This window comes from Schistocerca americana, chromosome 2, assembly GCF_021461395.2.
Source record: "Schistocerca americana isolate TAMUIC-IGC-003095 chromosome 2, iqSchAmer2.1, whole genome shotgun sequence".
NCBI lineage: Eukaryota > Metazoa > Arthropoda > Insecta > Orthoptera > Acrididae > Schistocerca > Schistocerca americana.
In genome coordinates this window covers 298,779,144-298,794,626 of record NC_060120.1, presented here as the reverse complement: position 1 = coordinate 298,794,626, position 15,483 = coordinate 298,779,144, and the positions used below count along the sequence as shown (strand labels likewise).

The 15,483-nt window shown below is 37.2% G+C and overlaps 1 protein-coding gene across 2 annotated transcripts in view; it reads right to left on the bottom strand.

Moving 5' to 3' along the window:
- LOC124594910 (sodium-independent sulfate anion transporter-like) overlaps nt 1-15,483 on the bottom strand; it is a 292,649-nt gene that overhangs the window by 39,305 nt on the left and 237,861 nt on the right. For both annotated transcript variants that reach the window (XM_047133390.1, XM_047133391.1), the window contains exons 6-7: nt 15,258-15,422; nt 1,588-1,749 (exon numbers count right to left, since the gene is read on the bottom strand). In XM_047133390.1, coding sequence (XP_046989346.1) covers nt 1,588-1,749; nt 15,258-15,422 — 327 coding nt within the window. The remainder of the gene's footprint in view (nt 1-1,587; nt 1,750-15,257; nt 15,423-15,483) is intronic.

The following is a 15,483-nucleotide window of genomic DNA, read 5'->3' as shown; positions in this document are numbered from 1 at the left end:
AGGTGCCCGTTTCACCACAGGTGTCATCCAGATTCTTCCACCAGACACAGTTTCTCAGAACTCCATAAGTAAAAAGCAGCACTACAATGTGTCCTTGGTTCTCACACTCATTTCTGCAGTCTCAGCTTTTCTTTTCTGTAATTATTTCTTTCTTCATCCCTTTTAGTTTTCTACATCTTTCATTTTCTGACCTGTCTATTTTTCTCTGTACTCCTCCCACCTCTACCACATATAATGCACTTAACGTTTTGCTCTTATTGACTCGAGCATGACATTTTAACAGTAATCTCTGTACTGCATATACTCTATCTTCCATCTCTAAGCTCTCAGGTTTTCAAATATCATCTGGAGCAGTCACCAACAATCTGTTTTTCCTTCTCATACCGTCCAGTAAGTCTCCTCCAATCCTGGATTCTGGGCATCTTTTCCAAACCCTACCCCTTTTCCTAAACCTCACCATTAATTTTCCTTCACCCCTCTTCCTACCCCTTCAACCATTCTGCCAGCAGAAGGAGCCACTGACTCCAAAATCTAGCAAACTATAATACCCTTTCTATGTGTTTTCTCCTGCCCCTGATTGGTGAGTAGATTTTTTTATCTATCCAGTTATTTATATTCTGAGAAAGGGCAGATTGTTACAGCCTAGCACATGGGAACAAGCATCTTGGAAATGGAAAATCTTGTTGGCTTTTAACATGATACTTTATGAACATTTAGGGAAAGAGGCTGAACGACAGTAAATATGGAGATCAGGGGCTTGTCTGCTCTGTAAAGCAGGATAGTTGGAAAGCTGTTGTAGATCTGACAATAGGGTACAATGCTGATACAAGATGTTTTTGGCACATTATTGAACATGGGGCTCTACAGTGGACAACTCTTGTGTGTTCCCATATTGGACCCAACAGTATTGCCAGTTATGATTACTGTGAGCACAGGATCCATGAGGTTTGACTGTGGATTGATAGAAAAGTGTTGCTGTCTGGATACACCATCATCAAGGTGAATGACTACTCAAAAAATACACCATACCATGGACACAGGCCAGAGGGCAGTATTATGCTATGGGGGACATTCACCTGGGTTTTTGTGGGACCTATGTTAGTAATCAAATCCGCTATGACAGCTGTGGATTATGTGAACATACTGCAGGCCACCTGCATCCCTTCATGCTTAGTGCCTTCCTTGACAGCAATGATACCTTCCAGCAGGATAACTGTATACGTCACAAGTTTACAGTCATCCTATAGTAGTTTAGGGGGGAATGTCAGGAAACTCACATTGATGTCTTGGTCGCCAAATTTGCCTGATCAAAGCCCGATGAAACACCTCTATGAGGTATATGCTATCAGGTGCCAGCTTTCGTCCTTCTAATCACTGACTCATAATTTACACTAATTGTGTGACCTGTGCCATAGACATTTGGTTGCACATAGTGCCAAAAGCCTGCCAAAGACTTTTCAGATCTGTGCCATGAAGAATTGTGGTATTGGTCCTAAAGTGGACCAACATGCTATTAAGCAGGTGATCATGTTGTTTTGACTCATCAATGTAAAAGTAACTCTCACACATTTTTAATGCTGGACTTACCTGTATACAGTCCACCCATCTGAGTTCTGACACCACTTGAGTTGTTAACAGCACTGCGGGAAAAAGAGCCATTGACTGGCATTGAGCGAAAGAAGGACCCAACAATGTTGCAAAGTCCCAGAGTTATCATCTCTTGAGTTGCATCCAGCATCTCACCATTTGCTGTTGACAAAGTTATCCATTAATAAATGTGACTAATAGCAAACAATCTGACTAGATATCTACTAAAACATTTATACTATGCAGCTCCTAATAATTTTCATCTTTTAAAAACTTTAAATGAAATATGTCCTTCAGTAAAACAAGTAAATAAAGCTATTAATTACAAAGCAGAGAATTTCCCTCCACAAATCAGTGAACTGAGAGAGAACATGAAAGGCTGTTGCATACTGGAAAAAACCCAACATTTGATATGCAGTCTAACCAACATTGAAGATCAAGAAAACATGGAGACTGTCACACTGCTGGGCTTCAAGATTGACAGCAGATTCTCCATGAATGATCACACTGCGTATGTATGCACCAAAGTTTGTCGTGAGATTTACCTCCTGAGGAAGCTGAAGAGGGTAATAACTGGCCAATTTCTCACAATAGTCTACCACGCACTCTTCCACAGCCACATTAGCTATGGGCTGTTGTTGTGGGAACACTCCTCAGGCAGCAAAGATGTGTTGCTATTACAAAAAAAAAAAAAAAAAAAAAAAAAAAAAAGCCATCAGGATCATATCCTCTAGCAAAAGACTGGGCCACTGTAAGCCTATTTTCACCAGGCCAGTCATAATGACTATTTTTAGCCAGTATGTGTTTTTCTGCGTTATTTATATAAAAGAAAATCAAAGGAATTTTAGCATAAGACAAGAAATGCATAATCATGACACTCACTGTAAGAGGAACTTTGAAGTGCCAAGGTGTTGCTATCAAGTACACAAGACAGCTTTCCAACAGTCGCCCTAAAAATGTACAATCAACTGCCTCCAGAAGTGAAATCCCTGCCACCTGAATTATTTCGGAAAAAAATTGCTCAGGACTTGAAACAACATCCACTATATTCCTCGGAAGAGTTTTTCAACAGTAGTTCTAGTGAATGGACAAAATAATGAATATGGTTATGTTTTATATATAATTTTGCCTAAATTTAATCTTCTTTTTATGTTCTCAGTTAACTGTACATTTAATTTTGTGTTTTACTTTAAGTACATATTTTGCCAAAATGAAACTTTATGTGTGTGATCTACATGGTCTTGTAAACATTTTGCTTTATGGTATTTTCATTTGCTACTATGAATTTTTACTTTCCTGTTTAGTTATATTTCATTTTCTCTATGTTCTATGTGTTTTTGTGCACTTCATAAATATTTTCTTTTATTTGTAATATAAATTTTGTATATGGTGTTGTATAAATGTTAGTTGATAAACATTGTATATGTGACACAGTCTGTCCAGCCATGGCTGGTAAACGATGAAGATATAGTAATAAAGTAATAATACCCTTCAGAGATACTTAATTACAATACTATTTAACAAAATATAAACTGCTTGGAAAAAAATACAGAGATTCCTTGACTAACCTCAAAGCCTATCAAATAAGTGACTCAATCTGTGTTAGTAAAACAGCCTGGAAAATAATGTATAAGGAATGTGGGAAACAGCAATCTAATGAACACATCAGCATAACATTAAAAGAAAACAACAATATAACAAATGACCAAAAAGAAGTGTGTGAGAAATTCATACAGATGTTTAATACAATTGGCACAACTGAAGCACATGATTGGTCAGCCGATTTAAATGTTACAAAAACTAGCCATCTTTTTTCAGCCATGGCATTACTGAGAGGGACCACCTAGCAATCATTTCAAAACTTCAATCTAAAATGTCTTGTGGGTGGGATGACATTTCACCTAAGCTGCTAAAGGAATACAGAGGAGACTTATTGAAGCCTCTGACACATCTAATAAATATCTCCCTTTGCCATGGAGAATTCCCTGATCTTTTGAAAATCACTGAAATCCTACTGGTGTATAAGAAGAGAAAAAAGATCTGACATGAAAAACTATAGACCAATATCATTAACTTCAGAGCTTGTGAAATTATTTGAGAAAGTAATATTAAATCAATTTGAGGCATATTCCATCAAACATAGTCTATTTAACAATCTACAACATGGTTTTAGAACAGGAAGATCTACTGTAACTGCAGTAGCAATTTTTATACGTGAAATATTAAAGAAGCTAGATGAAGGAGACAAGGTAACAGGCACCTTCCTGTATACGAGTAAAGCTTTTGATAATGTGAATCACACAGTTCTATTGCATAAATTAGAAGCATATGGGATTAGAGGGGTAGCCTTGCAACTACTTACATCCTATCTGAAAAACAGAAAACAGTGTGTCAAGCTAACTTATAAAAGGAATGAACAGTTGGTAACAGCCAAATCAACTCACAAGAAACTTCAATGTGGTGTGCCCCAAGGAAGTAAATCAGGGCATTTTCTGTTTCTTGTGTGCATAAATGATTTAACTGAACCCCAAAACTGCAAGATTATAAGCTATGGCGATGACACATATTGTTATGATATGCAAACTGCTACAAACAGTAGGTAAATCAATTATAATTTTCTGTCAAGTTATCTCACTGCAAATAAGCTACTCATAAAGAGAAAGAATACAGTGACAATGCAATTTATGCTTAGCTATAGTCACAATACAAATAGAACTCTATCTACACCTCAATTGGCCCTTAGCTACACAAACAAACACAAATTTTTGGGAGTTAATTGTTGATCACCTGTCATGGAAAGAACATATAGACCATATCTGTAAGAAAATCAGTATAAATGTGTATCTACTGAACAGGGTCTCAGCTTTCCTGAATCGATAGCTTTGGAGTGATACGTCCACAACTTCAGTATGGTATTGAGATATGGGGTGGGGTGCCAGCTGTCTATACAGACAGGCTCTTCAGGCTACAAAAAAAGGCAGTAAGAATGGTAGCCAAGATAAACCAGAGAGAATTCATGGGACTCCACACATAGAATGTATGTGTCTTTTAATGGATATTCAGCTGAGATGAAATGAACATGCCAAATGAATAGTCAAGAAATGAGTTTCATCATGTTTTACAATAAGAACCATTTTTTTGCTGACAGAAAGATAAAAGAGCTTCTCTCCACAGGGGTGTATTTCAGCTCTATTACATCTTATAGTATAGTGAGAGTGTGAGAATTGATACAGATCTTATAATGTAGATGTAAGATGGGGCTATGCTTTGTGGATGTACTAATTCACACAAACATTCCAAGGTTGACAGAGTACAAAAAAGAGCCATCAAGCTACATTATGTTCAGACACAGAAATGTATGTCAATTTTTCTAAAACTGACACATACATCTGTAAGGAACTCACAGGATATATATGTTATCTGTTAATCGTGATATCTTCAGATACACCATATAGACAATATTTGCTTCAAATTAAGCACTGTAATACAGTGCTACTATAAATGATGTATTTGTTTTCAAAGTTACATATTTTCCAAAGTATTACATGTATAGGTATGATTGATTTGTGAATAGAATCACTTACTCACTGAGTTTGCATTGTGGTTACTAGTTGGTTTTACAAGTGCAATGCCTTGACAAAATCGTTATGGTACAAACCAAGAAAATAGTATGGCATGCAGTCAGAAGGAATTACAGAAAAGAACGACCATGTAAACAGAGATGTGTGCATTGTACCAAGAATTTATGGACACTGGTTATTTCTGTAAACAGAAAAGTACAGTTCAACCAAGTGAGACAGATGCAACTGTGGAGAGGTTGGGGGAAGCTTTGAAAAATTCAGAAGTCTGTGCAAACCACAAACTTGGAATACTGTGGCAAACTATGTGGAAGATTTTTTGATGGTGGTTACATTTCAAACTGTAAGACCTGCAGCTTGTGTAACAATTAAAATGGAAGATTATGGATGTCACTTTCAGTTTTGCATCACAATGCAGGAAGCAGCTGAGGATGAATATCATGATTCCAAGCCAATGTTCAGTGACAAAGCAACATTCCATTAACTGGAAGGGTTAATCACCAAGCTGTAAGAGTGTGGGGCAATGAAAATCCTCAAGAAATGGTGGTGGAAGTAGGAGATTCTCTAAAGTCTAATGTTTTCTGTACAGTGTAACAGCCAAAGCTGTATGGGCCTTTTTTCTTCTGTGAGAAGTCTGTGACAGGTACCTCTTACATTGCTATGTTGCAGCTGTGGTTGGTTCCACAATCCACTCATGATTCTAAAAATTTCATCTTCCAACAGGATGGGACAGCCCCTCATTGGAGCAACGATGTCTGTCACTCTGTAAATGATGAACTTCTGCACCACTGGATTGGGCATCATGGAGAAGATGAAGTTGCTCTGTTGCCTTGGGTCCCCAGGTTTTCTTGCTTAACACCTTGTGACTTTTTCCTCTTTGGAATGTTGCTACAAATGATTACAACAAACCAGAATTAAGGGAACCTTCTATCAATAGTAGATTTCAATATTAAGCCTGTTTGATGAAATTTGTGATTGCCTTCTTTTTTCAGCTATTTTTCACTAAAGTTGCAAGTCTGATGTACAAAAGGGGAGCCTATGGGATTGGTGTAGTGCATGGAAATAAAGTTAACATTTTTCCACATTTGTCTGTAATATTTTAGAAATATGTTGTGATTTTTTATTTTAAAAGAAGTTAATTATCCTATAAATTCCATTTGTTCATTTTGACCAGAAATGGCATATATTTCACACTTCAGAATATTTTGGTTACAAAATTTGTCATAGAATTTTTTATCCATAAAATCAAAAACTGTTATAATTGTTTGAAAACAAACTCAATTTTTCTTAAAAAAATCAGTCATATGAAAGAAAATATTAAATGTTTATTGTTTTGGCCACATGACATACATCTTTATTTTTATGAAAACTTTATTTCAAAATTATTTACAATAGTGTGTAATTGTTTTTGTATTTACAAATATTGCCAATACAAAGACACATGTTTTACTGTAACTGTTCACTCATGTATGCAGAAGGCTACTAAAAATTTTAATTTGAGCAGTTATGGCTCCGGAACATTCTAGAACTTCATTCTGTAATATATCATTTGTCATACATGCCAAAAGTTAGTTAAGTTAGTTAGTCTTTGTTTCAAGCTCAAATCGGAGAGTCTTTGTTTGGATCCAGAGTTGTGTGTCAGTCTTTGTGCTGTGGACAAAATATGCACCATTTATAACTTTAAGGTTGGAAAGAGTGATTTGTATTGAAAATGCATTTGACATTTTATGAACTTCTTAACTGAAGACAGTGATTAGTACAAAATTAGTGTATGCTTGCAGGAAGACCTTTCTTTAATGATGCACAGAAGGCCGATGTATAAATTTCAATGTTTGCCATGTCTTGATGGGAAATAAACCAAGATGTGATGAAAATGTGAATAATTATCTTCATTAATGTTCAACAAACCTGGACTTTTACATCATACCCTAGAGATAACAATGTTTGGAGCCACAAACATATCCCCAGAATTAATATTATTATATTTTGCTCATTCCAACAACCATTTTAGAATTGTTTTCTTTAAAAATTTTCTGTTTCATATATTGTACAACTATGCATTTGTGTAGCTATATGACTAGGTGAAGAAATGCAATTCATTATCATCAAACTGTATAACAATGACTTTTAATTGGACGTATGGAGCAGTAGTGTTAGAACAAATGGAACAAACTTGACAACCACTTGGACATGTGTGATGTGACCAGAGGGGCATTCATAAACCATCTGTAGAGTGCAAAATGCAAACTTGTGAGCTTACAACCATTCTCATGCACCAATCACATTAGCACACATAATACTTTGGAGAATACAGAACTTTGAAGACAAATGAATCATTTATAGCAGTCTTTTATTTCAGACGAGATATGTTGCACATTACACTGAGGTGACAGAAGTCATGGGTTACCTCCCAGTATCATGTCATGCATCCTTTTGCCTGGCATAGTGCAGAAAGATGATGTGACATTGACTGCCTCTACAGTTATCCATAATTGCAAAAGTGTTGCGAGTGCAAGATTTTGTGCATGAACTGACCTATCGATATTGTCCTGCAAATGTTCAGTGGGATTCATGTTGGGCAATTTGGGTGACCAGATCATTTGCCTGAATTGTCCAGGATGTTCTTCAAACCATCAATCATGAATAATTGTGGACTGGTGACATAGCAGATTGTCATCCATAAACAATTCCATCGTTGGTCGGGAATATGAAGTCCAAGTAGCCAAAAACAACCATCTCCAGTCAATGATCACTCAATTTCATGTAAACACAACCCACTCCATTAGTGAGCCAACACAAGCTTGCACAGTGCCCTGCCAAGAACTTGGGTCCACGGCTTCATGGGGTCTGTGCCACACTCAAACCCTACCATCAGCTCTTACCAACTGAAAGTGGGACTCAGGCCCATGGTTTTCCAGTTGTCTAGGGTCCAACAGATAGGGTCACAAGCTCAGGAGAGATACTGCAGGTGTGGTTGTGCTGTTAGCAAAGGCACTCACATCAGTTGTTAATTGAAGGTTGTTGGCCACTATGTTGTCTGTGTAAAAGGTAATGAGTAAAATTTAGTTTTCTTGGCACACTCTTGATGCTGTGGATCTCAGAATAATGAATTTTCTAAAGATTGTAGATGTAGATTTTCGAAATGGAATGTCCCATGCATAGCTCCACTTACCATTCTGCATTCAAACTCTGTTAATTACCATCATAAGCCCATAATCACTTTGGAAACCTTTTTGCATCAATCACCTGACTACAAATGACATCTCTGCTGATGCACTGCCCTTTTATACCTTGTGTACATGATACTACTACCATCTGTACATGTGCATATCACTACCCCATGAATTTCATCACCTCAGTGTATACCAACAAAAATATTCTGCATAAGTGTACCACACTCTTTCTGACTTACACTTACAGTATGGAATTTCTGTTCGGGGAATCTCTAGCAACTACAATAAAAAAGAATTTTTATATTCCAAAAAAATCCATTTGGGCCATCCTGAATAAAGTACAAACTTACTCAAGAAGAACTGTCTTCCATAATTCACAAATTTTGACATTTCCATCCAGGTACATATCATCATCATCAGTTTTCTGCTGTATTAGCAGGTCCTTTGCCTCTCCATTTTGTGTGATCCATTGCTTCCTTCTTAAGGCTGCTGTATGTTGTACTGTCCATCAAGTAATCCATTATCTGAAATCTCTTCATTCCTCACTTCCTTTTCCCTTCTACATAACCTTCTAAAGCTGTTTTTATCAGTCCATCATTATTTCTTAATATATGCCCAATCCAATTTCTTTTTCTTCTTTTTGTTACATCTAGTAACTGTATTTTCCCTCCCATATGACAAGTAAATATACAGAACAATAATTTTGTTAATCAAAGGCAATAAATTACTAGGGAAAAATGGAGATGTTCATTCTCATGACAAGATTAGGGCCTGCTGAGAAGAATACCATACAGACTGAGAGCTACTGAAAAAGGCATCTTGATACTCAGGTGTGTAACTGGTTAAGTACCTTCCTATGAGTCTAAAGGACAGTGTGCGTGAAACAACATACCAGAAACTTCTTGAGGATAATTAACAGAAAAAGGATACAGGAGTTTAGGTATAAGTAATGAAGAATATGTTTATTATCCATATGTATGTATTTTTATCACTGAATGTATCAACGAAAATAACTAATTTTAGAAAATGTAATTGGTTAGATAAAAAAATCTACTCACTAAGCAGCAGCAGGAGAAAACACACGTAAAGGTTAAAGAAATGTGCTAGCTTTCAGGGCCAATGGCTCCTTCTGGAGGAAGGGCTGAAAGGGAAGGAAGAGGGATGAATGAAAAGGGCTGGTGATAATTTGGAGTAGTCCACCAAATGTGGGTCAGGGGAGACTCACCGGACAGAATGAGAAGGAAATACTGATTGTTGGGGACTCCATGGGATGAGATTTGAAAACCTGAGACTTAAAGGTGAAAGATGGGATAGTAAGCAAGACAGAGATTACTGACAAAACATCATGCAAGAATTAAAAAGAGAGGAAAGCTATGCGTAGTATATGTGGTGAAGGTGCTGGGCGGGGAAAAGTAGACAGGTTGGAAAATGAAACACACAGAAAACTGAAAGGTAGTGGAGAAAGGAGTAGTTATTGAGAAGAAATGCTGATACTGAGGAAATTAAAGAAAATAATTAATGTAAATTAAGACCAGGTGGGTGCTGAAAAGCAAGGACATGTTGCAATATCAGCTCCGACCTGCGGAGTTCTGAGAAACTAATGTCTGGTGCAAAAATCCAGATGGCATCTGTAGTGAAACAGTCACCAAGGTCTTGACTGTCATGTTGTAGAGTATGACCTTCAACAGAGTACTGTGTGTTGCCAGTATACACCCTCTGCCTATGCCCATTCATCCTAACTGATAACTTGTTGGTAGTCATGCCAATGTAAAAGGCCTAACAGTGTTTACATAACAGCTGGTATATGACAAGTCGTTTCACATGTTGTTCTCCCTTTGATAGTATATGTATTGCCATTTACAGGATTGGTGTGGGTGGTAGTAGGTGGGTGCATAGGGCATGTCTTTCAGTGCGGAAAGTCACAGAGGTAGGAGCTATAGGGTAGGGAAATGGGTGCAGAAGGAGCATAGGGTCTGGCAAGGATATTGTGGAGATTTGGAGGGTGATAAAAAGCTATTTCTAGGAGTGCAAAATATCAGACAGAATGGACCTCATTTCAGGGCATTATTTTAGGAAGTCATAGCTTTGTCAAAGTAGCTGGATTAATGCATTAAAGACCAGTATAACACTAAGTGACAAGATGTGTACTCCTAAGTTGTTTTTAGAGGGGATCAACAGTACCAGAATTGGATGTGATGCCTTACGCACCCTCCTACCATCACCTATACAAGGACTGTAATTAGTAAAACATGTACCATTAAAGGAAGAGCCACTTGTGAAACAACACATATCATGCACCAGCTGTTATATGAAGATTCTGGAATAGTCCCCCATTCGGATCTCCGGGAGGGGACTGCCAAGGGGGAGGTTACCATGAGAAAAAGATTGAATAATCAACGAAAGGATAACGTTCTATGAGTTGGGGTGTGGAATGTCAGAAGCTTGAACGTGGTAGGGAAACTAGAAAATCTGAAAAGGGAAATGCAAAGGCTCAATCTAGATACAGGAGGCGTCAGTGAAGTGAAGTGGAAGGAAGACAAGGATTTCTGGTCAGATGAGTATCGGGTAATATCAACAGCAGCAGAAAATGGTATAACAGGTGTAGGATTCATTATGAATAGGAAGGTAGGGCAGAGGGTGTGTTACTGTGAACAGTTCAGAGACCTGGTTGTTCTAATCAGAATCGACAGCAGACCAACACCGACAACGATAGTTCAGGTATACATGCCGACGTCGCAAGCTGAAGATGAACAGATAGAGAAAGTGTATGAGGATATTGAAAGGGTAATGCAGTATGTAAAGGAGGACAAAAATCTAATAGTCATGGGCGACTGGAATGCAGTTGTTGGGGAAGGAGTAGAAGAAAAGGTTACAGGAGAATAGGGGCTTGGGACAAGGAATGAAAGAGGAGAAAGACTAATTGAGTTCTGTAACAAGTTTCAGCTAGTAATAGCGAATACCCTGTTCAAGAATCACAAGAGGAGGAGGTATACTTGGAAAAGGCCGGGAGATATGGGAAGATTTCAATTAGATTACATCATGGTCAGACAGAGATTCCGAAATCAGATACTGGATTGTAAGGCATACCCAGGAGCAGATATAGACTCAGATCACAATATAGTAGTGATGAAGAGTAGGCTGAAGTTCAAGACATTAGTCAGGAACAATCAATACGCAAAGAAGTGGGATACGGAAGAACCAAGGAATGACGAGATACGTTTGAAGTTCTCTAACGCTATAGATACAGCAATAAGGAGCAGTACAGTAGGCAGTACAGTTGAAGAGGAATGAACATCTCTAAAAAGGGCCATCACAGAAGTTGGGAAGGAAAATGTAGGTACAAAGAAGGTAGCTGCGAAGAAACCATGGCTAACAGAAGAAATACTTCAGTTGATTGATGAAAGGAGGAAGTAAAAATATGTTCCAGGAAAATCAGGAATGCAGAAATACAAGTTGCTGAAGAATGAAATAAATAGGAAGTGCGGGGAAGCTAAGACGAAATGGCTGCAGGAAAAATGTGAAGACATCGAAAAAGACATGATTGTCGGAAGGACAGACTCAGCATACAGGAAAGTCAAAACAACCTTTGGTGACATTAAAAGCAACGGTGGTAACATTAAGAGTGCACTGTTAAATGCAGAGGAGAGAGCAGATAGGTGGAAAGAATACATTAAAAGCCTCTATGAGGGTGAAGATTTGTCTGATGTGATAGAAGAAGAAACAGGAGTCGATTTAGAAGAGATAGGGTATCCAGTATTAGAATCGGAATTTAAAAGAGCTTTGGAGGACTTACGATCAAACAAGGCAGAAGGGATAGATAACATTCCATTAGAATTTCTAAAATCATTGGGGGAAGTGGCAACAAAACGACTATTCATGTTGGTGTGTAGAATATATGAGTCTGGCGCTATACCATCTGACTTTCGGAAAAGCATCATCCACACAATTCCAAAGACGGCAAAAGCTGACAAGTGCGAGAATTATCGCACAATCAGCTTAACAGCTCATGCATCGAAGCTGCTTACAAGAATAACATACAGAAGAATGGTAAAGAAAATTGAGAATGTGCTAGGTGACGATCAGTTTGGCTTTAGGAAAAGTAAAGGGACGAGAGAGGCAGTTCTGACATTACGGCTAATAATGGAAGCAAGGCTAAAGAAAAATCAAGACACTTTCATAGGATTTGTCGACCTGGAAAAAGCGTTCAACAATATAAAATGGTGCAAGCTGTTCGAGATTCTGAAAAAAGCAGGGGTAAGCTATAGGGAGAGTTGTACAAATGTACAACAACCAAGAGGGAATAATAGGAGTGGACGATCAAGAATGAAGTGCTCGTATTAAGAAGGGTGTAAGACAAGGCTGTAGCCTTTCGCCCCTACTCTTCAATCTGTACATCGAGGAAGCAATGATGGAAATAAAAGAAAGGTTCAGGAGTGGAATTAAAATACAAGGTGAAAGGATATCAATGATACGATTCGCTGATGACATTGCTATCCTGAGTGAAAGTGAAGAAGAATTAAATGATCTGCTGAATTGAATGAACAGTCTAATGAGTAAACAGTATGGTTTGAGAGTAAATTGAAGGAAGATGAAGGTAATGAGAAGTAGTAGAAATGAGAACAGCGAGAAACTTAACATCAGGATTGATGGTCACGAAGTCAATGAAGTTAAGGAATTCTGCTACCTAGGCAGTAAAATAACCAATGACGGACGGAGCAAGGAGGACATCAAAAGCAGACTCACTATGGCAAAAAAGGCATTTCTGGTCAAGAGAAGTCTACTAATATCAAATACCGGCCTTAATTTGAGGAAGAAATTTCTGAGGATGTACGTCTGGAGTACAGCATTGTATGGTAGTGAAACATGGAGTGTGGGAAAACCAGAACAGAAGAGAATCGAAGCATTTGAGATGTGATGCTATAGACAAATGTTGAAAATTAGGTTGACTGATAAGGTAAGGAATGAGGAGGTTCTGCGCAGAATCGGAGAGGAAAGGAATATGTGGAAACACTGATAAGGAGAAGGGACAGGATGATAGGACGTCTGCTAAGACATGAGGGAATGACTTCCATGGTACTAGAGGGAGCTGTAGAGGGCAAAAACTGTAGAGGAAGGCAGAGATTGGAAATAACTTCTGGAACTAAATATAAACTGAGAGAAAGATACATGTAACATCAATATCATATGTTGATATTTTGTATTGTAATATGAGGCTAAATATTTTAAGAGACTGAATTAAGTTAACTTAAAACACACACACACACAAATACAATAAAATAATGAACCTTGAATAACTCTCATGTATTCAGCCAGGTGGCATTGGTCTAAAAGCCACCTTTTAGATGACACCACCTGTTTAAATATTCATGAATTATTCAAGATTTTCCTATTCAGACTTAAAAGAATTTGGAGAGAATCACCACGTCAATGTGGGATCAGATTTCAGATAATAAGTTGTGGGCTTACCCCCAAACCTGCAGCGTATAACCGCTGTCATAGTGATATCTGAAAGTACATTTAAGCAAAATAGATTCCATATGCTCTCCACTTATACTCAGAATCTATTTTAGAGCACATGTCTAGTTCACTGATAAGTGAAAAGCTATCAATATGACCAGCAGAAATTATTGTTCTGATGATGAATTGTGGTAAGATACAACTGGAAGACTGCAAGAAGAATAGCAACAGAAAAAGAAGCAACTATATTGATATTTATTTACTCTCCACTTATGAAAGAAAATAATACTTTAAAAAATCATATCAGAAGCTCACATGGAATGATCCTATTTGCAGGATATGTCGAATACAGGCATGACATTTCGGATCATTATATTAAAAGATTCTACAAGGGAAATTGGAGCAAATCATTATTCAGTATGAAAATTCCTCTCAGTTCTATAGAACCAAAAACAATTAAATCCATGTGTACATGTGTTTCTCTCATACCTTACCCTGGCTTTTATCAGATGAAGCTATATTTATTTTTCAACACTGAAAATGAAGGAAGAAAGGTTAATGTTAAGTCTTTTTAGCAGCAATGTCAATGGAATCCACACAGTAACTCTGGTGGAGAAGAATGCAAGGTTGAATCAGCTTGACATTTTCCCATCATAACTTAATGTAACAAGGCATCATCTAAATCAAAACAGCCAAAATGAGATCTAAGCCCTGTGCTTTCAAAATATGAGTTCAGTGCTTTCACAATTGCGTCAACATGTCCAGTAGAAAAGAAAATGTATGTGTTAACTTTTTTTCATGTCTTTACTTGTTGATAGTTTTTATGATATGAACATTTTCACATAATGGACATAACATCATTCATAGAAAATCTTTATATTTTTGGGCCAGATGAGCAGATGTTAGCAACTAATTTTTTTTATAGATAAATGGAACAGATTTACAAATGGAATGTGCTACAGTTCTTACCATGGTACTTTCATTGACCCACATTTCATTGTTCAGAAAGATCATGTTATTTGTCCTATTCTCTCCATATCCACGAAAGTTATCTTTTGTGATGGAATCCATTTTTGTTTCCTTATGTGTGTGTGTTTCTTAATCTTATATTTTAAAGCACATTATCTAAAAGATATTAGCAGCATGATGCTAAAGTAATAGTTATCTGAAAGGAATTTCACAGAAAATAAAATGTTTGCTTGTTGTATGAATTTCAGTAGGCATTTTAAATGATTTTATTCACAAAATGTGTGACTGAATTTGGTAGATGTGTAACACAATAAAAAGAATATAATGTATACTTTTTAGAATCAGATTAAAATATGTTACAGTACTGGAATTTCTGTCTCATGAAACTGAATTTGTTTATTGTCTCTTTTCCTGTACCAGTTTCATAGTGGGATAGTTTATCTGCTATTATCATACTTTAATCTATGTAATCTGCATATTAATAAATACTTACAAAATGCTTTTGCAATTGCCACATTTCCCAGTATGGCAACAATGGGAACAACTGCGAGGCCACTTCCAAGATAAGAGCACATATCACCAAATGAAAGTGTTTTATTGTCAAATGAAGTGCTGAATGGTGGGGGAGTTACAGTTGGTAGGCCAGGTTCTATTCTTCCTGCATTAGTAAACAAATAATTAGTGTTGGATTTGTAAAACTCCAGTATTTGAATCAGATC